The 25,136-nt window shown below is 43.0% G+C and overlaps 1 protein-coding gene across 2 annotated transcripts; it reads left to right on the top strand.

Moving 5' to 3' along the window:
- Window positions 1–1,611: 1,611 nt before the first annotated feature.
- Window positions 1,612–25,074, top strand: LOC144894137 (uncharacterized). Of its 2 annotated transcripts, XM_078786226.1 has the most exons (5): window positions 1,612–1,711; window positions 10,396–10,550; window positions 17,148–17,316; window positions 23,582–23,773; window positions 24,721–25,074. In XM_078786226.1, exons 2-5 carry the CDS (start codon window positions 10,406–10,408, stop codon window positions 24,728–24,730), a joined length of 516 nt encoding a protein of 171 aa, XP_078642352.1. In that variant the 5' UTR covers window positions 1,612–1,711; window positions 10,396–10,405; the 3' UTR covers window positions 24,731–25,074. The 2 variants fall into 2 exon arrangements, with proteins under 2 accessions (XP_078642352.1, XP_078642353.1); XM_078786227.1 differs by lacking the exons at window positions 1,612–1,711; window positions 10,396–10,550 and adding an exon at window positions 12,223–12,519.
- Window positions 25,075–25,136: the final 62 nt, after the last annotated feature.

The raw sequence follows: 25,136 nt of genomic DNA, 5'->3' as shown, positions 1-25,136 counted from the left end.
AAAAATGTACGATTAATGGGAAACGAACATTTATTGCAAAATGAGTTTCTTGAGACATTCGAGTCAAAAATACGTTTGAGGATGCTGGAGGGAGGATGGAGTGCTGGAGAGTTTAGGGAATGAATGAAAGATGCACTGTAAGAGATGGAATTTTTTTTTGGAATGAATGGATTTGGTGAGCAAGTCGAAAGCATCCTTTTATAGAAGAAGAAGAAAAAGGTGTTATAGAATATGACAGAAAACAGGTCTTCAGGGTTCAGATGAGACATTTTTTAACAACGTGATCACAAACAACGTGGTCGAAGAACGAACGAACAAATAAGAACGAATAAACGAATAAGAACAGAAGGAAATGTTTTTTGTTGTTTTTTTTTTTTTTGAGATTTTAAAACAAGGAAGTATGGGATGAAAAGACCGTGAAAAACAGAGACCGGAAAATAATTGCAGCGCAATCGGAGAACCGCTGAGACAAAAACAAAGCCTCAAGCCAAGGTCGGACACGGTAGCCCAGTACTACACTTAGGCCTCAGAATGCGCGATAAGAAAGACCGACGATTCTGTACACAGGTATGAAAAACCAACGCCAAGAATACTATTAAAGACACCCCAATAGGTACATACAAGACCAGTTTCGACAAAAACACAATTGTGAAAAGTTACTTAACTTCGAAAGCGAACGCGCATGGACAGCTTTAAAGAGACGAGACCTCCAATCTTGCGCATGCGCTTTCATCATACAGGCAGGTTTGATCCCGCCACAATTGCAGTGGAGGCGAGCAGCGATTTTGGATTTAGGTAATTTCACAAGGAGGCTGCTGGTGGTAGACAGTGTGAACCCTGAAGATATCTGGGGGGAGAGAGGGACAAAGCACAGAAAGAGCAGAGGTGCAAAACCAGAAAAGAGGTGGAAAAATACGGAGAGAGCACCGATGTGTCTGTAATAGCAGAGTGATCGGCCCATAGACTCAGCTTCATCGCAGCAGATTCCAATAATCTTGTAGGCCTTGTTTTCCATGGCGGCATCAAGCTGAGCAAGGTGTGAGGCAGGAGCACCAGCCCATAGGGGAGAGCAATACTCCATCAATCTGCGGATCAAGTCCTTGTAGGATAGGATAGGAGGATAGGAGCACAGGTGTGCCATGTTTGAAATGATTGCTCATGTTTACTACTTGAATGGCACATGTCAAAACAAATATAATTGGTTTAGATTGTGAAAATGGCGATGATCAGGTGGAGGAAGGGGCAACAATCTGGAGAAGGTGGAGGATAAGATGAAAGAAGAGGGAAAATGTTCAAATGCATCAAATTGTCTGAATAAAGAATAATTATTTTTGCAAAGTGTGTAAACTAAGGGTAACGGAAGAGTTTGTGCACAAGTCACATAAGGAGACATGAGTGTACTTGTTACATGAATTACAAGGATTGAAATACAGCTTAGGTGGGAACACTAAAGGGCCGATTCAGACCATATGGTATTACAAGTGTTTGAAATGTGTACTTTGGAGAGTTGAGACATCTTTTTGTTATTTCTTCACTCCAACCCCACAGAGCACCGCGGAAACGCACATCATTACAAGCACACAATTCTCTCGTATCCTCAACTTCCTCGGCTTGCACGTGGCCAGTGATGAGCTGCAACTTCTGTGCGACAAGTTCGTCGTTGGCAGCAATTTCGTAAACTACCTGCTTTTTGTGAAGGCCGTGAAATCAGGTAAGGCAACGAGATGAAAAAAACAACAACTGATGATCCTTGTTGGTTTCCTACCTTGGCATCGAGTTAAAACAAAACGTTTTCGTAATTTGGGAATGATTTCTGCTGAGCTAAAGTCAACAGTTTTATATCAACACAACCGGCCAAAGCAACATTGGCTGAGATGTCAAAATTATTTAAAATTCCGAGCTACCTTTTAAATAGGTGTTGTGGAATCAAACTCAGACCTCTCGCAAGAAATGAGGCTTTATTGAACTATTTCTCTACCCATACCTACAACACAAGAATGCAGATTATTAGTTCCATTAAGAAGGCAATCAAAGCATACATCTCTTTCTAGTTTCTTGCAGCAAGCAATTACGCACCTGTTAATCTCAGCAGTCTACAGCGCTGGGGATTCAGTATGCCACCCGATTGCGCACCGAATAGACGCAGTTTATATAAGCTCCCTCAAGGCCGTGCCTTCATGCGGATTGTCTCTTCACTCAGATCGAGACATTACGACATATTTCACCACAATGGGTATGACCTCGGAAACTTCATTGGGCACACCAGAATGACATCATCACTATCCAGTATCCATAGGGGAGGATGTGGGCATATATTTCTTGCATACAAAAATCTAAGCTTGTGGAAGAGCGAGGTGAAAGAGCGTAATAAAAGCTACGAAAGGACCAGGGTAGTGGGGAGTTGGGATCGGTAGAGGTTAATGGGGATAGAGAGGATCTCAAATAGGGATTTGCATGTTTGAAGTCCTGGAGGATAAAGTACAATATAACGGTCTATGGAAGGTGGTTTCACAAATTGTTGAAAAGAGGAACAAAAGAGGTGGATCGAAGAGGTGGATGGAAAGCTTGGATCTTGAGACTTTAACCAGGAGGGGATTAATAGAGGAGCTTCCTGGAGGATATGTGAGGATCAGAGTGCTGAGAGAGCAGCAGGAGCAAGACCGGAAGATAGACAGTTGCAAAAAATGAAGAGGCAACCGACCTCTCTGCGATGTGAGAGCAACAGACCTTGTGCTTCAGTCTCAGTGAGGGGTGCCAATAATGTTTACAGCAGGTCATGAAGTTTAGGGCAATGTAAGGTTACCTTTGTTGGAGAGATGTTTTCAGGGGTACCAAGGCAGTAACCAGGGGCAACAAGGCAAAATATAAATGCAACACAAAGGGCACTGTGGCGACAGGATATTCTTCCATAAACAAGACCGAAAGTCTAACAGCGGCGTAGCCGGACTTGTAATATATTATAAACCACAAACAAGTATGATTAGCTTTTTAAACAGTCGCTAATGCTGTTTATACCATTAAACAAAGAAATTTGGAGGGATCAAGACATCCGTGAGGTAGGTTTTACTTACAGAACTGAGGGAAGATCTACTGTAATCTTTATACCCCACAAGGGTTGGGTTAATAACATGCTATCAGAAAACCGAGGCGAATTCCTTACTTCCACGGTTGTTAGTACCATACAACGCTTATCACTGATTCATGAACCATACACCGCTTCAATCCATTAACTTTGTATTTACGACATTGGGATTAAAGTGTTATGGTTATATTTACTATATTATTATTATTACTATGACGAAAACGATACTACTGAAACGATACACTGCTGTATTAAGAAACCTGGGCTTAAATTGTCCAAAGCGGCCCAAAGGTGAAGCATGAAGCCTAAGGCCTATACATACCGTATTGTTGCAAGAGACGTAACGCCGATGCTTTCCATATTTGATGGTAATTTTAACAATCGGTTTGTTTGCGTTTCACACTGAATGAAAAACGTAAAGGTAGAGCATGGCGATTGTGATAGATGACAGGTTCGATGATATGTTCGGCCTGAACAAAATTGGAATCAAAATGGCGGTGTGTGGAGTCAGCCGCCGTACCGACATCAAACGTAATCACATCACCCCTGTCATGTGACCAGATCCTCAGCTCTGATTGGTATACGTTTGAGGGGACATACATACATATGGACGACAAACACTGTTCTAGACGGCTTTGCCCTATAGGCTACACCGTAAAAAGAAGAGATATATACAGATTATATAGATGAAGTTTTAATCAAATTTGTCCAATCAACATGACAAGAAATCCAAATGTGATTAACAGGCCACAAAGTCACACTCCTCATTACTCCCTTTCTACAGTTCCTCCTCACGACTGGTTCCATCAAGTTCCACTTCAGCTGCAGCTGTTGATGGCTTCTTTGTCGAGTGGCCAATCACAATTCCACATGTGCGGCGTCGTCTCATGGTCTTAGACCACCATCTTATCACCGATGGCTGGGGATCAAATTCCATGGGTTCTGGCCCTTCTGTGCACATTCTTAGGTCTTTGGGGTCTCCCTTTTGAGTGCCAGGTGCCAACCTCCCAAGGACGGCTTGATGTATGACACCTGGAGTTCCACTTGGGATGTGGCCTCAACAGGATCCTAACACAGTGCAGGACATTAGGATACTTGTGTCCTTATGTCTAGTATGGTTCCTGGCAATGTCCAGGTTCATTTTTGTTCATTCCGAGGCACATTCTCTGTCACACATCCGTTTTTCACCAGTAGTCTCAAAGTGGTTGACCAACAGACACATCTGGTCATTGCCACATGAAGCCACCTTAGTAGGTAGGGCTGCAGATTATTGTCAAAAAGTGCCTTAAAAATGGCGGAACTGGCAACTAGCTTCCTACCAGCTACTTTTGGTATTTTTATAAAGTAGGGGCCTTGACAAGTTCACAAACCAAAAATACGCAGAATACCTCTGGGGGAACATGCTTAAATGACGTCATCAAAATGGCTGCCAAAATTGTAAAGTTTGGCATTGTGTACAGGTGCTGACGTGGTACCCAACCGTTTTATAGTAGTTTTACTGTCAAGAGAAAAAACATCAGCCTTTTCCTGGGATGAACACTTTCATTTGTGGAGAACCAGAGAATAAAAAGGAAGGAATAAAACTTACAGCAGCGAATATGAAGCCAGCAGAAGTTCGTGAGAATGTGCTTACAACAATGGTTCTGATTACAAAAATGATCCCCAAATACTTCACCGTGCAGATAGTATTATTCGCAGAGACATAGAAAAATTACAACCAACAACTGAATACCCTAATGCCCAAGAAATTGCTCTTAATGCATCAGCTGCATTTAATTTAAATATTATTTAAATATTATTTAAATATTTAAATTAAAATAATAAATTTAAATACATTTAAATGCATTGCATGCATGCATGCATTTGCAATGTACGCATTTAAATTAATTTATTATTTAAATATTATTTAAATATTATTTAAATATTTAAATTAAATTATTAAATTAATTTAAATGCATTGCATGCATGCATGGATTTGGAATGCATGCATTTAAATTAATTTATTATTTAAATATTATTTAAATATTATTTAAATATTTAAATTAAATTATTAAATTAATTTAAATGCATTCAAATGCAATGCAAGCATGCATTTGCAATGTATGCATTTACATTAATTTATTATTTAAATATTATTTAAATATTATTTTAAATATTATTAAATATAATTAATAATATTATTTCAAATATTATTAAATATTAATATTATTAAATAGAATATTTAAATCAGATGCTAGTATCATTTTATTACAGATCAGGACACAGGGACCCTCAATATAAAAAATAAAATACAAAAACTTAATAAAAACGGAGGCCATCTTGATGACGTCACTTCAACATGTTCCCCCAAGGGGATTCTGGGTATTTTTGGTGTGTGAAGTAGTCAGGGCCCATACTTTATAAAAATATGAAAATTATCTGGTAGGAAGCTAGTTGCCACTTCACCCTCATTTTCATGCTCAATCTGCAGCCCTATCGGGTCAACGATGTCTGAAACCCGTAGGACCTCATCTTCAGCCAAGCTCTTGAATGGGGTGTCTACACAGGCGAGGATCTTGTCCAAGAGACGAGGAGTGTGGATTTTGAAGGCCGTGATGCAACTCTGAATTGTATCTATTTTATGGCTGCGGAAAAGTCCAGTTGGTTTCCTCCTTCACATCAGCTAGACTAGCATTGGGCGTTCACTTTTTTCTTCAGCCCTCACCTTTTCACCTTTAAATTCATTTTCTCCGCGCGCGCTTGAGCAATTGACCAAAAATTTCAACATAGGAGCGCTTTCCCATGGAGAATTATTTTTTTAACAAAGTTACATGATGATTGGATGGGAGATGCGGCCGGCAATAACAACTTAGCCGGCCAATGAGCTGGCGGGAGATGGCGGCCAATGAGCTGGCGGGAGATGGCGGCCAATGAGCTGGCGGGAAATGGCGGCCAATGAGCTGGCGGGAGATGGCGGCCAATGAGCTGGCGGGAGATGGCGGCCTGATGAGCTGGCGGGAGATGGCGGCCTGATGAGCTGGCGGGAGATGGCGGCCAATGAGCTGGCGGGAGATGGCGGCCAATGAGCTGGCGGGAGATGGCGGCCTGATGAGCTGGCGGGAGATGGCGGCCAATGAGCTGGCGGGAGATGGCGGGCCAATGAGCTGGCGGGAGATGGCGGCCAATGAGCTGGCGGGAGATGGCGGCCAATGAGCTGGCGGGAGATGGCGGGCCAATGAGCTGGCGGGAGATGGCGGTCAATGAGCTGGCGGGAGATGGCGGCCAATGAGCTGGCGGGAGATGGCCAATGAGATGGCGGCCAATGAGATGGCGGCCAATGAGCTGGCGGAGATGGCGGCCAATAAGCTGGCGGGAGATGGCGGCCAATGAGCTGGCGGGAGATGGCGGCCAATGAGCTGGCGGGAGATGGCGGCCAATGAGCTGGCGGGAGATGGCGGCCAATGAGCTGGCGGGAGATGGCGGGCCAATGAGCTGGCGGGAGATGGCGGCCAATGAGCTGGCGGGAGATGGCCAATGAGATGGCGGCCAATGAGCTGGCGGGAGATGGCCAATGAGATGGCGGCCAATGAGATGGCGGCCAATGAGCTGGCGGGAGATGGCGGCCAATAAGCTGGCGGGAGATGGCGGCCAATGAGCTGGCGGGAGATGGCGGCCAATGAGCTGCCGGGAGATGGCGGGCCAATGAGCTGGTGGGAGATGGCGGCCAATGAGCTGGCGGGAGATGGCCAATGAGATGGCGGCCAATGAGCTGGCGGGCCAATGAGCTGGCGGGAGATGGCGGCCAATGAGCTGGCGGGAGATGGCGGCCAATGAGATGGCGGCCAATGAGCTGGCGGGCCAATGAGCTGGCGGGAGATGGCGGCCAATGAGCTGGCGGGAGATGGCGGCCAATGAGCTGGTGGGCCAATGAGCTGACGGGAGATGGCGGCCAATGAGATGGCGGCCAATGAGCTGGTGGGCCAATGAGCTGGCGGGAGATGGCGGCCAATGAGATGGCGGCCAATGAGCTGGCGGGCCAATGAGCTGGCGGGAGATGGCGGGCCAATGAGCTGGCGGGAGATGGCGGCAAATGAACTGGCGGGAGATGGCGGGCCAATCACAACCACGATCACCACTGCACACGCACTCGACATGGCGAAGTTAAAATCTTAAATGCTTCGCAAAAGTTTTCAGATATGCGAGTTTTGGATATAATGGGCGTAATTCAGATATGAGCGTCCACTGTATACAACAAACGGAGATGGTGGTTGGATATCGTGACTGAGATTCGGAAGTACTGATGACCAACAGGTAATGGTGGTAGTTGGGTGGGGGGGATAGAGGCAATGGTGGTAGTTGGGTGGGGGGGATAGAGGCAATGGTGGTAGTGGGGTGGGGGCATACAGGCAATGGTGGTAGTTGGGTGGGGGCATACAGGCAATGGTGGTAGTTGGGTGGGGGGGATACAGGCAATGGTGGTAGTTGGGTGGGGGGGATACAGGCAATGGTGGTAGTGGGGTGGGGGCATACAGGCAATGGTGGTAGTTGGGTGGGGGGGATAGAGGCAATGGTGGTAGTTTGGTGGGGGGGATAGAGGCAATGGTGGTAGTGGGGTGGGGGCATACAGGCAATGGTGGTAGTTGGGTGGGGGCATACAGGCAATGGTGGTAGTTGGGTGGGGGGGATACAGGCAATGGTGGTAGTTGGGTGGAGGGGATACAGGCAATGGTGGTAGTGGGGTGGGGGCATACAGGCAATGGTGGTAGTTGGGTGGGGGGAATACAGGCAATGGTGGTAGTTGGGTGGGGGGGATACAGGCAATGGTGGTAGTTGGGTGGGGGCATACAGGCAATGGTGGTAGTTGGGTGGGGGGCATACAGGCAATGGTGGTATTTGGGTGGGGGGGGGGGATACAGGCAATGGTGGTAGTTGGGTGGGGGCATACAGGCAACGGTGGTAGTTTGGTGGGGGGCATACAGGCAATGGTGGTAGTTGGGTGGGGGGGATACAGGCAATGGCGGTAGTTGGGTGGGGGGGGATAGAGGCAATGGTGGTAGTGGGGTGGGGGCATACAGGCAATGGTGGTAGTTGGGTGGGGGCATACAGGCAATGGTGGTAGTTGGGTGGGGTGATACAGGCAATGGTGGTAGTTGGGTGGGGGGGATACAGGCAATGGTGGTAGTGGGGTGGGGGCAGACAGGCAATGGTGGTAGTTGGGTGGGGGCATACAGGCAATGGTGGTAGTTGGGTGGGGGGGATACAGGCAATGGTGGTAGTTGGGTGGGGGGGGATACAGGCAATGGTGGTAGTGGGGTGGGGGCATACAGGCAATGGTGGTAGTTGGGTGGGGGGGATAGAGGCAATGGTGGTAGTTGGGTGGGGGGGATAGAGGCAATGGTGGTAGTGGGGTGGGGGCATACAGGCAATGGTGGTAGTTGGGTGGGGGCATACAGGCAATGGTGGTAGTTGGGTGGGGGGGATACAGGCAATGGTGGTAGTTGGGTGGAGGGGATACAGGCAATGGTGGTAGTGGGGTGGGGGCATACAGGCAATGGTGGTAGTTGGGTGGGGGGAATACAGGCAATGGTGGTTGTTGGGTGGGGGGGATACAGGCAATGGTGGTAGTTGGGTGGGGGCATACAGGCAATGGTGGTAGTTGGATGGGGGGCATACAGGCAATGGTGGTATTTGGGTGGGGGGGGGGGATACAGGCAATGGTGGTAGTTGGGTGGGGGCATACAGGCAATGGTGGTAGTTGGGTGGGGGGCATACAGGCAATGGTGGTAGTTGGGTGGGGGGGATACAGGCAATGGTGGTAGTTGGGTGGGGGGGGGATAGAGGCAATGGTGGTAGTGGGGTGGGGGCATACAGGCAATGGTGGTAGTTGGGTGGGGGCATACAGGCAATCGTGGTAGTTGGGTGGGGTGATACAGGCAATGGTGGTAGTTGGGTGGGGGGGATACAGGCAATGGTGGTAGTGGCGTGGGGGCATACAGGCAATGGTGGTAGTTGGGTGGGGGGGATATAGGCAATGGTGGTAGTTGGGTGGGTGGGATAGAGGCAATGGTGGTAGTGGGGTGGGGGCATACAGGCAATGGTGGTAGTTGGTTGGGGGCATACAGGCAATGGTGGTAGTTGGGTGGGGCGGATACAGGCAATGGTGGTAGTTGGGTGGGGGGGATACAGGCAATGGTGGTAGTGGGGTGGGGGCATACAGGCAATGGTGGTAGTTGGGTGGGGGGAATACAGGCAATGGTGGTAGTTGGGTGGGGGGGATACAGGCAATGGTGGTAGTTGGGTGGGGGGGATAGAGGCAATGTTGGTAGTGGGGTGGGGGCATACAGGCAATGGTGGTAGTTGGGTGGGGGGGATAGAGGCAATGTTGGTAGTGGGGTGGGGGCATACAGGCAATGGTGGTAGTTGGGTGGGGGGGATAGAGGCAATGTTGGTAGTTGGGTGGGGGGGATAGAGGCAATGGTGGTAGTTGGGTGGGGGGCATACAGGAAACATCTTGTAAAAAAAAAAAAATTCTACAAAATCCACGAGAGAGATCTGATACTGGGGTGCCAGCCCATAGGGAAGAGCATTACTCCATTGAGCTATGAGCAAAGGGCATGTAGATTGTGAGTAGTTCTGATGTTTTAAAGAATATGCTTTTTCTGGCGTAAAACGACTGGGCAAGTATTACTACGTGTTTCCTATGGAATACATGGCAAATCCCTCCGATCAGTGTGAATAAGTAATTTTACATTAACATGGTAATATGAATATTGTAAACATTGTTTGTGAGATTGTTTATTTTGAAAGAGTCAAATGATGCACGTGAACAAAACTTCATAGAGACACCGACTAATTTCGGCCTGGACGCAAGCACGCGGACAGGAATTTTGAATAGAGAAATGGAAGAAGATAAAACTTATGCAGTTATTTCTCAAATCATGGAAGGTGCCAAGTTTTGCCACAACTCATCCACAACTTTTTGAAATATTGTGCAATGTATCTTTTTTGGCCCCATCTCTGAATGGTGAAGAATCACTAAAGAAATTCCAGTCACACCACCAACAGATCTCCCTCCCACAGATCTCTCGATGTCCCTGCTCTCAGATGTTGTGTTTGTGTTCCTCCCCCTCTCGCCCCATCTTGTCTACCGCTCCCGATGTTATATGTTTTATGTGTCGGTTCGTCTTTCTGTGTGATTAATGTTAGCTCTTTCACGAGCCTCGATCTTGTATACAAAAAGGGTTTCTCCATTCCACCTAGAGTTGCTATTGTAATCGTTTTGGGGATTCGTAATCTGTTTGGTGAAACATTTATTTCGTCCACACGAGGAACAGATGCTCCAGGATGCGAGAAGAGGGACTCCACGAAAGCCTCGATGGACATGGAAGGAATAAAATCAGAGCACGTGACCGTGCAGACCTCCGGCATCATGGACCCAAACAAGTTTCGGATTCACCTGCAGAAGTATCTCGAGGTCCACAGAGTCCGGGTAAAGAATCAAACTCTGCTTCATCATGATTACTCGAGGGTTCATTTTCACCCTCGCAGGAGGAGAGGGAATTGTATTTGAGTTTGTTTGTTACTTGGCAAAAAAATAAAAAATAAAAAATAAAAATTTGCAAGTATGTTGATCACTCCGGTTTGTGTGTGTGTTTGTCTGTCCGCTCACTTATACCTGCCTACAGGTCACAATTTTAAACCGATCTTCACGAAACCTCACCAAATGGTAGAGTTCGTGGTCCGACAAAATCCTATTTATTTTTGAGGTCAAAAGGCCAAAAGGTCAACATAGGCCAAAGGTCATCCACTTTTTTCAAATTTCTAAAATCCTCAAGTTTCATCCGATTGACTTGAAATTTGAATAGGATTTTCATATCGGCTAACTGAATTCAACCACCAACTATTTTTGAGATCAGCTTGGGCCAAAAGGTCAACATAGGCCAAAGGTCAACTACTTTTTTTGAATTTCTAAAATCCTCAATTTTCATCCGATTAACTTGAAATTTGAAGAGGATTTATACATCAGCTAACTCAATTCAAACACCAACTATTTTGAGATCAGCATAGGCCAAAAGGTCAACATAGGCCAAAGGTCAACTACTTTTTTCAAATTTCTAAAATCCTCAATTTTCATCCGATTGACTTGGAATTTGAATAGGATTTTCATATCAGCAAACTGAATTCAACCACCAACTATTTTTGAGATCACCATAGGCCAAAAGAGCAACATAGGCCAAAGGTGAACAACAACTTCAAATTTCTAAAATCCTCAATTGTCATCTGATTCAATTGAAATTAGAATGGGATTTGCATATCAGTGCACTGTATTCAACCAACAACTATTTTTGAGATCACCATAGGTCAAAAGATCAACATAGGCCAAAGGTCAACCACTTCTTTCAAATTTCTATAAGCCTCAAATTTTCATCCGATTGACTTGAAATTTGAATTGGATTTTCATATCAGCTAACTGAATTCAACCACCAATTATTTGTGAAGTCAAAAGGATGCTCTACCGAGTGCCATTCTGCTTTGTTCTCTTTTGCCAAGTGTCGCTCTGTGAGTGATTTTTCATCTGTCTGTTTGTCTGTTTGTCTGTTTGTTTGTCCGCACAGAATAAATATGATTTTCTCTGCAACCGTTGGTCCGATTGACAGGAAACTTTCACCATAGGTACAATTCCACCTGTATAATTTGTAATGAGTATTATGACGTCATTGGTCACGTGCTTCGGCTGCGATCTTGGAAAAACCGAAAAGGTTTGCACCTCTATAATCTCCGAAAGCGCTGAATAGAAAAAATGGAGACATGGCTCATTGTAAAGAACTCGCCATGGGGAATAAAATATATTAATGATGATGTCATAGGTGCCTCCATTATGACGTCATAATTCGACGAGTACAAAACTTCATCCGATCAACATGAAATTTCTTGAGCATAATCTAGGAATAAATTCGTTTACAAAAAAAATGATGATGACGTCATCGTTCACGTGGTTCGGCCGCCATATTTGTTTTAACACAAAAGCCTTAAAACCACTGAAAATACATCCTGGCGAGGGTTTGCCATCTCTGATTGGTCTTTCTTGTTAATCATGTTTTACCAACAGCGTTCTTGCTCTGCTTTAACTGTGCCACATACGGGTTCCTCAAGGTTCTTCCAATGCAGCCTTTGAGGCAGGTACCGTATCATTTCCCAAGTTAGTTTTTGGCGTGCTTGAGATCGACATAACCTTCTGACGTGGTCTTCCCAGCTGCAAGACTTCATTCGGGATTTTGACCCTCTCCGCTCTGGCTCGGTGCGCACCTCTGTGCTTCGCCGGGCGATCAGCATGGCCGGCTTGCGTCCGGAGCCGAGCCAGGCAGTCTTCAATGCCTTCGCCAATTGTTACAAGGATCTGTGCCAGCCAGGCTACGTACGTTACAATGACATGCTGGCTCACCTGCGGCTTCCGATAGGTAGGCATCAGTCCTGCTTGATCCAATCTCCTTTGCCACTGGGGTCTGCAACCTATGGACCTCAAAGTTGAAAGTAAATACTTTAGTCACAGTATTCAAAGTTTTAATTCTGAATATTTACAATGAAAAGTTGCTGCTGTGTGTAAAATGTAAAGAACTTTACCTGATAAACTTTGCACTCTTTATCGAGGTACTGGTATAAAGCCCGTCAAAACTGACAGGTTGGAAAAGTTTATTTGAGGGTACTGAATTCCAAGTCTGAAGCATTGGCCTAGCGTCAGGTGTGCTTGTGTCTTTTTTTATTTATTAGACATCCTGTGAATGTAAGTGAACACTCGTTTTACTTCACGCATGTTGCACGTCACGTGCAGCGAATTTCACCTCCCTCCCTTTTCATTTCACCTTTCACCTCCCAAAACAAATGAAGTTTGGAAATTTCATCATCGAGTAGTTTAAGCAGAGGACAAATGAGGAAATATGGACAATCTTTTTGGATTTGGAAAAGACGATGATTCAAAGCAGATGTGAGAGATGGGAACAGGTGGAACAAATCAAAGACAAGACACCGACGAGCCACCAACCTATCCACAAGTACCAAGTATCATGTCACCACTTCAAAACCATCACTTTGATGTCAATTGGCCGAATATTTCAGAACATTTGGATAAATAAAAAAAGTTTTCAATGTGCATTATACGACTCATGTTTGGAAGACATTGTACATTTTACGATTCATGAAGACCATGTAGGACAACAACTACCAGAATGTAAAAATAAAATAAACCAAAAATAGACGTCCACGACCATCCGTCAACCATGTTGTGGAACATCAGTCGAGGCCCTCACTCTTTTTTTCTCCCTCGACCCCTCATATTCCTACTTTGTAGCCTGTCCCCCATGCAGAGGGAGACGGGGTTTTGCAGTCACTTCTGTGTGTTTGTCTGTCTGTCTGTCTGTGTCTGCGTCTGTCAAGGCCATAACCTTTTCCCCCATTTCAGCTTTTGTCATCAAATTTTCAACAAAGCTTTATTATGAGAATATGGAGAAGACAAATTAATAATTTTGTCAAAAGGTCAAAGGTCAAAATCACATAAAGTCGTCAATTTTCATCCAATTGACCTGAAATTTTAAGAATTTGCATATTATATGGGTTCACTGAATTGGTTCACCAATCAAAAGCTAGAAGCTGATTGTTTTTTGTTTTTTTAGATAAAAAAAAGTCAAAGGTCAAGTTTGCATAAAATCATCAATTTTCATCAGATTGACCTGAAATTTTAAGAATTTGCATAAAGGTTCACTGAATTGGTTCACCAATCAAAAGGTAGAAGATGATTGTTTTTGTTTTTTTAGATAAAAAAAGTCAAAGGTCAAGTTTGCATAAAATCATCAATTTTCATCAGATTGACCTGAAATTTTAAGAATTTGCATAAAGGTTCACTGAAATGGTTCATCAATCAAAAGCTAGAAGATGATTGTTTTGTTTTTTTAGATCAAAAGGTCAAAGGTCAAGTTTGCATAAAATCGTCAATTTTCATCCGATTGACCTGAAATTTAAAGAATTTGCATATTATATTGGTTCATCGAATTGGTTCACCAATCAAAATCTAGAAGCTGATTGTTTTTTGTTTTTTTTAGATCAAAAGGTCAAAGGTCAAGTTTGCATAAAATCATCAATTTTCATCCAATTGACCTGAAATTTTAAGAATTTGCATATTATATGGGTTCACTGAATTGGTTCACCAATCAAAATCTAGAAGCTGATCGTTTTTTGTTTTTTTTAGATCAAAAGGTCAAAGGTCAAGTTTGCATAAAATCATCAATTTTCATCCAATTGACCTGAAATTTTAAGAATTTGCATATTATATGGGTTCACTGAATTGGTTCACCAATCAAAAGCTAGAAGCTGATTGTTTTTTGTTTTTTTAGATAAAAAAAAGTCAAAGGTCAAGTTTGCATAAAATCATCAATTTTCATCAGATTGACCTGAAATTTTAAGAATTTGCATAAAGGTTCACTGAATTGGTTCACCAATCAAAAGGTAGAAGATGATTGTTTTTGTTTTTTTAGATAAAAAAAGTCAAAGGTCAAGTTTGCATAGAATCATCAATTTTCATCAGATTGACCTGAAATTTTAAGAATTTGCATAAAGGTTCACTGAATTGGTTCACCAATCAAAAGGTAGAAGATGATTGTTTTTGTTTTTTTAGATAAAAAAAGTCAAAGGTCAAGTTTGCATAAAATCATCAATTTTCATCAGATTGACCTGAAATTTTAAGAATTTGCATAAAGGTTCACTGAATTGGTTCACCAATCAAAAGGTAGAAGCTGATCGTTTTTTGTTTTTTTTAGATCAAAAGGTCAAAGGTCAAGTTTGCATAAAATCATCAATTTTCATCCAATTGACCTGAAATTTTAAGAATTTGCATATTATATGGGTTCACTGAATTGGTTCACCAATCAAAAGCTAGAAGCTGATTGTTTTTTGTTTTTTTAGATAAAAAAAAGTCAAAGGTCAAGTTTGCATAAAATCATCAATTTTCATCAGATTGACCTGAAATTTTAAGAATTTGCATAAAGGTTCACTGAATTGGTTCACCAATCAAAAGGTAGAAGATGATTGTTTTTGTTTTTTTAGATAAAAAAAGTCAAAGGTCAAGTTTGCATAAAATCATCAATTTTCATCAGATTGACCTGAAATTTTAAGAATTTGCATAAAGGTTCACTGAAATGGTTCACCAATCAAAAGCTAGAAGATGATTGTTTTGTTTTTTTAGATCAAAAGGTCAAAGGTCAAGTTTGCATAAAATCGTCAATTTTCATCCGATTGACCTGAAATTTAAAGAATTTGCATATTATATTGGTTCATCGAATTGGTTCACCAATCAAAATCTAGAAGCTGATTGTTTTTTGTTTTTTTTAGATCAAAAGGTCAAAGGTCAAGTTTGCATAAAATCATCAATTTTCATCCAATTGACCTGAAATTTTAAGAATTTGCATATTATATGGGTTCACTGAATTGGTTCACCAATCAAAAGCTAGAAGCTGATTGTTTTTTGTTTTTTTAGATAAAAAAAGTCAAAGGTCAAGTTTGCATAAAATCATCAATTTTCATCAGATTGACCTGCAATTTTAAGAATTTGCATAAAGGTTCACTGAATTGGTTCACCAATCAAAGGGTAGAAGATGATTGTTTTTGTTTTTTTAGATAAAAAAGTCAAAGGTCAAGTTTGCATAAAATCGTCAATTTTCATCCGATTGACCTGAAATTTAAAGAATTTGCATATTATATTGGTTCATCGAATTGGTTCACCAATCAAAAGCTAGAAGCTGATTGTTTTTTTGTTTTTTTAGATCAAAAGGTCAAAGGTCAAGTTTGCATGGAATCGTCAATTTTTATCCAATTGACCTGAAATTTTAAGAATTTACATATAGGTTCACTGAATTGGTTCACCAATCAAAAGCCAGAAGCTGATTTTTTTTGATCAAAAGGTCAAAGGTCAAGTTTGCATAAAATCGTCAATTTTCATCCGAATAACCTGAAATTTTAAGAATTTGCATATAGGTTCACTGAATTGGTTCACCAATCAAAAGCTAGAAGCTGATTGTTTTTTTTTTAGATCAAAAGGTCAAAGGTCAAGTTGGCATAAAAATGTCAATTTTCATCCAATTGACCTGAAATTTTAAGAATTTGCATATTATATTGGCTCACCGAATTGGTTCACCAATCAAAAGCTGGAAGCTGATTGTTTGTTCTTTTTTAGACCAAAAGGTCAAAGGTCAAGTTTGCATAAAATCTTCAAATTTCATCCGATTGACCTGAAATTAAGAATTTGCATATTATATTGGTTCACCGAATTGGTTCACCAATCAAAAGATAGAAGCCAATTGTTTTTTTGTTTTTTTTAGATCAAAAGGTCAAAGGTCATGGTTGCATAAAATAATCTATTTTCATCGGGTTCACTTGAAATTTGAGCATGGTTTGCATATTGCGTCACTGAAGCCTATTGTTTTTGAGGTCAACGCCAACTAAATCTTAAATTTTTTGGAGTTTTTTTTTAGCTGTTTTCATCATGTTTAATGCACTAAAGAAGTCTGAATACAGAGCGGACGCCGGCAGGCTTTGCACTTTCAGATGCTTTCTAGTTCGATTGTCAATTTGTTCTCTCTGCAACCGCTTGAGCAATTGACACAAAACTTTCAACATAGGAGCGCCTGCCCATGGATAATTGTTTAACAAAGTCACACAATGATGGGATGGAAAATGTTGATGTAATCAAGGGAAGGAAGGATTGCAAGCCCAGAGGAGTTTGGAAAGAAAAAAGCAAAAGATCCTTGAGGTCATTCATGACCTCCAAATGTAGGGTTGGGATTCAGATCTTACAAATGTCAACAGGAACTACATTGTACCCCATTTTGATTTTGCTATCAATGCTACGTTAGCAGAAACCGAGTTGTTTGGGTTAGGGTTAGGGTTGTTAGGGTTCTTGTTAGGGTTAGGGTGAGGGTGAGACATGTGGTCATGTGATTAAAGCTGGGTTTTATTCCGACAAGACATTCTTACCACTTATAAGATGCATTAAGCTTTGAGATATCATTGCTGGATGCGTTATGCCCCGTTCTCCTCACAGATAATCCTGGATCTCAGAATGGCTTCCACACACCTGTGCCTCAGCTGCGACCCGCTGAGGATTTACAAGAGGACCAACAAGTTGTGCTCGAGAATGTCCTCAAACACTTTAAAAACAACATCCTGCAGCGCAGGCTCAAGGTTGAACCATTATTTCGAGAATTTGATCGGTGAGAAATGTTTCATTACAACCAAATTTGCTTATTTAATGTTAAAAAATGGAATCTGAGGATGAAAAAGCCTTTTTACTTTCACAATTTAGTACCTTTCCAAATGACAGTCACGACTAATGTTTTATCCAAATTGTACAGATAAGAACCAAACTTGTAAAGCATGTGTGTCCTTTAGAAGATTGATGCATCGCCATCGAATGTGGCATCCACCTGGACACCAAGATCAGTGTCTATCGTGCCGTGGACACCAAGATCAGTGTCTATCGTGCCGTGGACACCAAGGTCAGTGTCTATCGTGCCGTGGACACCAAGGTCAGTGTCTATCGTGCCGTGGACACCAAGGTCAGTGTCTATCGTGCCGTGGACACCAAGACCAGTGTCTATCGTGCCGTGGACACCAAGATCAGTGTCTATAGTGCCATTGTTTTATCGACACTCCTGTACAGATGTGAATCCTGGACATCCTATCGTCACCATATAAACACCTTGATCAATTCCATATGCGATGCCTTTGCAAGATTCTTGGCGAGACAGAAAACCGAACACCTCAATCCTAGACCGTTGTGTATCCAAGGAATTGAGTATTTCCTGATGTAAGCCCAGCTTCACTTGTCAGGACACCTCACACACATGGAAGACCATGGAATCCCAAGAGCATTTCTATGGACAACTTAAATTTGGTAAACGGTCACGTGGTGGACAAATAGAGCTCCACAAGGACGTCCTTAAGTCTACACTCAAGTCTTGTGCCATTCCAGTTGTCACTTGGGAACATCAGGCCACAAAACGGTCTGCTCGGCGTAACATTTGCCACGAAGGCCTTGTCCACTTTGAATGTGGGAGACTTGCTATCGAGAGACAACGGCGGCAGGAAAGGAAAACCTGCCAACGTCCATCTCCGCAAAGTCCAGTCTATACCTGCGATGTTTGCGGTAGACACTGTGGGTCCCACATTGGACTACACGTCCATCGCACAACGCACAACGTTTAGCAAAAATGCCAACAAAGGGAAGAGATTCGTCAAAAGCGACAACTCACACCATCATTTATCCAAATCCATGATGGTTTGAGTCACACAAACTCCAATAATTACGAACTCTCCTTCAGGAAAATCTAACTAGCCCATTGGCTTATGGGTGATCGTACATGCCAAATGTCTGATAGTAAGGATATGTATATGTACAGTCACGTGAAAAAGTAAGTACACCCCATATAAAGTTTTGACTTTTTCAACATATTTCAACATACAGCTATTTGATCTTCATTTCAACAATATTGACAGATAAAGGTGATATAATATAAGAAATGTCATGAAACATTTACATTTTGTAGTCCATTGTATAATTTAAATAAACATAAATGCAAATTTCGCATGTGGAAAAAGTAAGTACACCCCTACATTTATCACTACTTCAAATACCTAAAATTAGAATCAGGTGCACCAGCTCAGGTGCAAATGATTAGAACATCGTTAGAGAGGATCTTGGAGGAACCTGTCTTATTTAAACCTCAGACATTTCGTTTGGTTTGCTCTTTGTTGTTGAAGTGTGCGGCGTCACCATGCCGAGATCAAAAGAGCTCTCTGAGGCCTTCAGAAAGAAGGTTATAGATGCCTACGAGTCTGGGCAGGGATTTAAAAAGATCTCCAAACAATTTGAAATCAATCAATCGACTGTCCGGAAGATCATCTACAAGTGGAGAAGATTGCAAACAACTGTCAACCTATTCAGGCCAGGCCGCCCCAGCAAGTTCAGCCCGAGAGCAGACCGCAAGATTCTGAACGAAGTCTCTAAGAACCCCAGAATGTCATCACGGGACCTACAGGTAGCTCTTGCCACTGTTGATGTCAAAGTGCACGAGTCTACCACTAGAAAGAGGCTGCACAAATTTGATCTACATGAGAGGTGTGCCAGGAGGAAACCTTTGCTGTCCAGAAAGAACATCAGGGCAAGACTAAAGTTTGCCAATGAACACCTAGACAAAGACCAGCACTTCTGGAACAATGTGCTCTGGACAGATGAGTCAAAGGTAGAGCTATTTGGCCAGAGTACCAGAAGACATGTTTGGCGAAAACCAAAGACAGCATTTGACCACAAGAACCTGATACCAACTGTAAAGCATGGTGGTGGAAATATTATGGTTTGGGGCAGCTTTGCTGCATCAGGGCCTGGGCAGCTCACCATTATATAATCCACTATGAATTCTTCATTGTACCAGAGGGTGCTTGAGGATAATGTGAGGCCATCTGTCGGAAAGTTGAAGCTCAACCGAAGGTGGACCTTGCAACATGACAATGACCCTAAACATACCAGTAAATCCACCGAGGAATGGCTGAAAAGAAACAAATGGAGGGTTCTGGAATGGCCAAGTCAAAGCCCGGATCTAAATCCCATCGAGATGTTGTGGGGGGATTTGAAACAAGCTGTGCATGCAAGAAACCCCTCAAACGTCGCACAGCTGAAAGAATTCTGCATGGAGGAGTGGGCAGAAATTTCTCCCAGTCGATGTCAGAGACTGGTAGACAGTTATAAGAAACTCCTACTTGACGTGTTGTTTCTGCCATAGGGGGCAATACCACCAATTAGAGCCAAGGGTGTACTTACTTTTTCCACCTGCGAAATTTGCATTTATGTATATTTAAATTATACAATGGACTAAAAATGTAAATGTTTCATGATATTTGTTATATTATATCACCTTTATCTATCAATATTGTTGAAATGAAGATCAAATAGCTGTATGTTGAAATATGTTGAAAAAGTCAAAACTTTACATGGGGTGTACTTACTTTTCACATGACTGTATATATTTTTTTTTTTTTGAGTCTTGATGTTTGTCCGTGTGTTAGTTCACTCTCCTGTTTATGGCGGCTGCTTCCTGCGCTGCGTTTGAAAAGCTCAGATTGGTTATTTTGCATTTTCATTTCACTTTACGTGATGCAATATACAGTCAACCCTCGTTAATCCAACCCCGTTTAATCCGGAATTCCCACTATCCTACAAAAACATCCATGGAACAGATTTCCGCCATTCATTTTATCCCTCTAATCCGCAAAAGCGTTTATCCGACAATCTCCCTAATCCGACATTGGGTGCTGGGAACAAAGTAGTCCGGATTAACGAGGGTTGACTGTAATCAGTCATGTTATTGACCCCTCAAGTGATTTTTAAAATCAACATGAACATCTGGATTGAAGTAGATTCAGCACAGATCTTCAGGGAATAACACGCAATTTAAAATACATTTATTTTACCCTCTTCCGAGACAAATCCAACCTCCGCTGCCCTATGTTGCACCACCATTTCTCAGCGGGTGGAAAAAGTAGTTCCGAGCTTTGGCTCTGAGTGAAACCAAGAGTGCAACACAATTAACCTTTGTAAAGTCCATTACATAATTTAAATTGAGAGATGAACTTAAACTTTTCCCGTCACTGGGGACGGGTGCTCTTGCTAGTGTCGGATACGTCAGATCTCTACCAGGGACAAATAGAGGTAGGACGATTCTTCATTCAGACGTCATTTACTTTGCTAGTATCTTGTAGCAATGGATCTGTACCGGTGATTCTCATTCCACATTCTCCATAGAATTTCAAGGCATATCATATGGCTGACGACACCTTTGCTTTGCTTCACTGCGACAACAGCATTACTTTTGGAACTCACCAAGATTTCCACCTTGTAAAGTAGGGTACTGTATTTGGACTGACTTTAATAGGATGTGTAGGATTTGCCATCTCAGAGGTTGTGTTGGGTTGTCAATTAAAGGTCACCAGACTCACTAATGACCTTAACGAAAGAAAGGCAACCAGCATTTCCTGAATTGGCCTACAGTGGGAATCACTCCATTCTTCATTGTGACTTTCAGTCACCTTGGTACATAATTTATATTTTATTTTTTATGAATACAGAATCAAGGCTCGTGTAAGAGCTAACACATTGAACATGAAAACATGCACAGACACATAAAACATACAATGAAGGGAGCGGAAGACAAGAGGGGGAGAGAGAGAGGGAAGCACAACAACAGTGGAGAACAAGGACTTCGGTAGATCTGTGGAAGGGGGAGGGCTGGGGGAAGGGGGAGGGCTGGGGGAAGAGGGAGGGGCACATGGTATAAAGCAAATGAACACTTCTAGGAATTTCAGGAAAGAAGATGGGGATTTAAAGAGGCGGATTTGGGGTGAATTAACAGGGGGAGAAACGATCAAGGTTTTGGATGGGGGGAGATAAGAGATGGTGGTGAACAGCTGTTTTAATGACCTGGAGGGAGGAGAGGGATTGAAGAGAGTGAGTTTGTTCCAGAGGTGGGAGAAAAGAGGAATTAAAGAGCGAAGGTGAGCAGAGAGCCTAGATTTTGGCAGTTTAACCATAAAAGGGTTGCTGGCAGATCTTGTGCGACCTGGAGGAATATTTGGGGGACAGAGCACAGAGAGAGCTGGGAGAGCAAGGCCGGAGAGGAGTCGGTCGAAGACAGAAAGACCACCAACCTGCCTGCGGTGAGAGAGTGAAAGGTCCTCAGAATCAGCTTCATCATGGAAGATTCCAATGATTCTGAAAGCTTTGGTTTCAACCTCGTGAAGACGAGCTAGGTGTGAGGAGGAGCACCGGCCCAGAGGGGAGAGCAGTATTCCATTGAGCTGTGGATGAAAGCCTTGTATGTGGTGAGGAGCTCAGGTGTGCCAAGGAAGGACTTCGCACGACGGAGGATGCCCAGACGGCGACTGGCTTTGGAGGTCAGCTTGGAAATGTGGGTTTCCCAGGAAAGATCATGGCAGATAGTGAGACCCAAAAGCTTGAGTGACAGAAATTCTTGGAGAGGATTGTTGAAAAAGTAGATGGGAGGGTTGTCCATTCGGTCTTTTCGGAGAGACATAGTAAGAGTGTGAGATTTCTCAGGATTGAAAGACATGTTCCACTTGTTTGACCAGTCTGTGATTTTGTCCAGGTCTGCAGAGAGTGAGGAGGCTGCAGACTGCCGATCTGAGGGATGAAGAATGGAGCGGCAGAGAGTGGAGTCATCAGCAAAGAAAAAGAGAGGATTTTCAAGAGAGTCAGAAAGATCATTGATGAAGACCAAAAAAAGCACAGGGCCCAGAACACTACCTTGGGGAACTCCAGCCTGGACAGGAAGAGGAGATGAGAGAAACCCATTCAGGGCCACACGTTGACTACGACTAGAGAGGACGTCCACCAGCCATGCGTGGAGATTTCCATGGATACCAAAGGAGGAGAGTTTGGTGAGCAGAGTGGGGTGCCAGACCGCATCGAAGGCACGTGATATGTCGAGGGAGACAGCTCTAATTTCCTGTTTGGCATTGAGGACCTCCATCCATTGTTGAGACAGCAGAAGCAGCATGTCCAGAATAGAATGACCTGGTCTGAATCCAAATTGATGATCGGAGATCAAGCCATTGGAGAAGAGGAAGGATTTGATATCCGAAGCAATGATGGAATCCATGACTTTGCTGATAATTGGGAGAAGGCTGATTGGTCTGTAGTTGCAAGGATCTGTTTTTGTACCTTTTTGTTTAAAGCGGTAATGTTTGCTGATTTCCAAGCAGATGGCAGATGACCTTGAGCAAAAGAGAGGGTGAAGAGAACAGAGAGAGAGTGAAAGAGCAGCAGAGCAGGATTTTTTGGACCCGTGGGCTGATGCCATCAGGTCCAGTTGCAAAATCAGAGTCGAGATTTGACAGAAACTTCTCCACCTTGTCAGGAGAGAAAGACACAGAGTCCAGGAACAGTTGGGTTCGACTGGGAAAGGTGGGAACAGAGAGAGATGGGTTTGGGACACAAGATTTTGAGGCAAAACACAGAGTTGAGGCATTCAGCTTTTTCACGTGCGGAGTCAGCTGTGTAGCCGTTTGAGGTAAGGGACGGGATGGAGGGGGAACAAACACCAGAAACAGATTTGACCAGACATCACCAGGATTTGGAGGAAGGAGACAGGTTTGAGAGTTCATTCTTGAGTGTGGAGAGATAGTGCTTCCTGGCACTCCAGGGGTTAGACACACACTTGTTCACATTTCACAAAAAAGCAAATAAAGTTGGGACATTTTGTGCAGAACTAACTACAAAGCAGACATGGAGATCATGCGTTAAACATGTAACTGATGCTCACAGAACAATATTAGTTATTTGCTCGATCCTACTCTGTTATCGATAAAAGGTCACACTGTGTCATCGTTGTGAGGGCTTCTTTTTGGCTCTGAATTTTCTTCTCAAGTCGTATGAAATCATCGAAATGGGACTTCCTTTCGCAGGCACTACAAAGGATGCGTGTCAGAGTTTCGACTACAGCAGATCCTTTCCCAGCTCAGCATGAGAGTCCGCGAGGCAGAAGTTGCTGTGCTTCTGGCTGCCTTCCCTGGTGGAACCACCATGATACCCCAAAGCGTCGATAATGTCTTCAACTACCGCGCTTTTTTGGAGCGACTCACGTCAATGGACAACAGGTACTCCATCCAAGCAATCCTTGCAGACATGGTCATATGTAGGCATTATATGCTATTAGGACAAATTAGGACATCTATATGGGGATATCAATGTTTTGTAAATCCCAACCTATTGTGGATTGTCAGCACAATCATTCATTTTTTTCAACTTTGCATTGTTCTGACATTCTTGGTGTGTGCACTCGCTGTCCAGCTTGGGTTCAAATCTCGGGCCTGCTATAAACTATCATCCTGGTGTTACGTATGTCGAGGATGCCTCAATGTGTGTGCCGTCCATCAGAAGGCCGTTAAGTTGGAGGACCCGTCTGCCATTACTGCTCGGTGGACGCTAAAGATCCCACGGTGTCTTCTATGGATATTGAGGAGTTATCAAAGGGACCGTGAACAAATTACAAATTCGTGTCCAAATCACTTTCAGTCGAACGTCAGGCCTGGCCAGTCGGTTCATGAAGACTTGGACCAAAATACTTTCACCAGCCAACCCCACAAGAAGATTGGGCCAATAAATGGGCCATTAAAGTATAAGTATTGCTGTGACATCATCACATTGCAGAGTCCTACGTCATCATGTAAGGTGCATTTGATTTTTGGCACTTGTGTAAAATCTTTTCCTCGGAATAGATAAGAATGAGCTGAAGATCGTTCACTTTCTATCACATTCTTTCTCAATGCTTATACGTCATATGAAAGTAGCATGATCAGTTGACCTCATCATGGTGCATCTTCTTCATGCAATTTTGCTTTAAAATACACAAATTGTACACCAGGTAATTTTAAAATGGTAACAAAACAAAATATCTGTGCAAACCAACAAACAATTGTTTCTATTTTTTTTACAACAGATTTTTGTCATTATTTGTCACATCGAATGCCAATTCATGTCACACAGATGTCCTTACACGTGTGTCCTCTTTTCCTATCCACGTCCCAAACCTTCGGCTTACCAGGAAAGTATAGACAGGTGTTCCCTGGGCCTGCAATGCAAGACCTTTCCAAACTACAGTGGAAGACCTCACTGTTCTAGCGAACAAGACCCTTCTTTATGTGATGTAAACTCCGATGCTGTTTCATCGAATTTTGCGAAGAGGTCAAAGATGAAAATGTCTGAACTTGAAAATTTACTCTAAATCTGGTAGTTTTCAGATTGTCAAAATACTTCAGCAAAACCTCACAGTCACGTTCATAACTTCAGACTAAGTACACCTGTTGTGGAAATTAAATATATAAACTGATCAGAAATACATTTGTTCAGAGATCGATTGAAATGTTATTGCAAACAATTAAAATACTCCAATAATGCAGTTGTGCGTGTCCTGATTCCACAATACTCCCTCTGGGATGCAAATAGCACACAAACACACAC

This window comes from Myxine glutinosa, chromosome 10 (assembly GCF_964187855.1).
Source record: "Myxine glutinosa chromosome 10, kmMyxGlut1.1, whole genome shotgun sequence".
Classification (NCBI taxonomy): domain Eukaryota; kingdom Metazoa; phylum Chordata; class Myxini; order Myxiniformes; family Myxinidae; genus Myxine; species Myxine glutinosa.
Note: the sequence above shows the minus strand (reverse complement) of the source record. Positions and strands in the feature narration are given on the sequence as shown.

What these genes read in the sequence shown, in the direction of transcription:
- LOC144894137 (XM_078786226.1), top strand. Translation starts at nt 10,406, where the DNA reads ATGCGAGAAGAGGGACTCCACGAAAGCCTCGATGGACATGGAAGGAAT. An exon ending in TCGAGGTCCACAGAGTCCGG is followed by an intron (nt 10,551 to 17,147) that starts GTAAAGAATCAA and finishes TTCTCCTCACAG; the next exon opens with ATAATCCTGGATCTCAGAAT. An exon ending in TTATTTCGAGAATTTGATCG is followed by an intron (nt 17,317 to 23,581) that starts GTGAGAAATGTT and finishes TTCCTTTCGCAG; the next exon opens with GCACTACAAAGGATGCGTGT.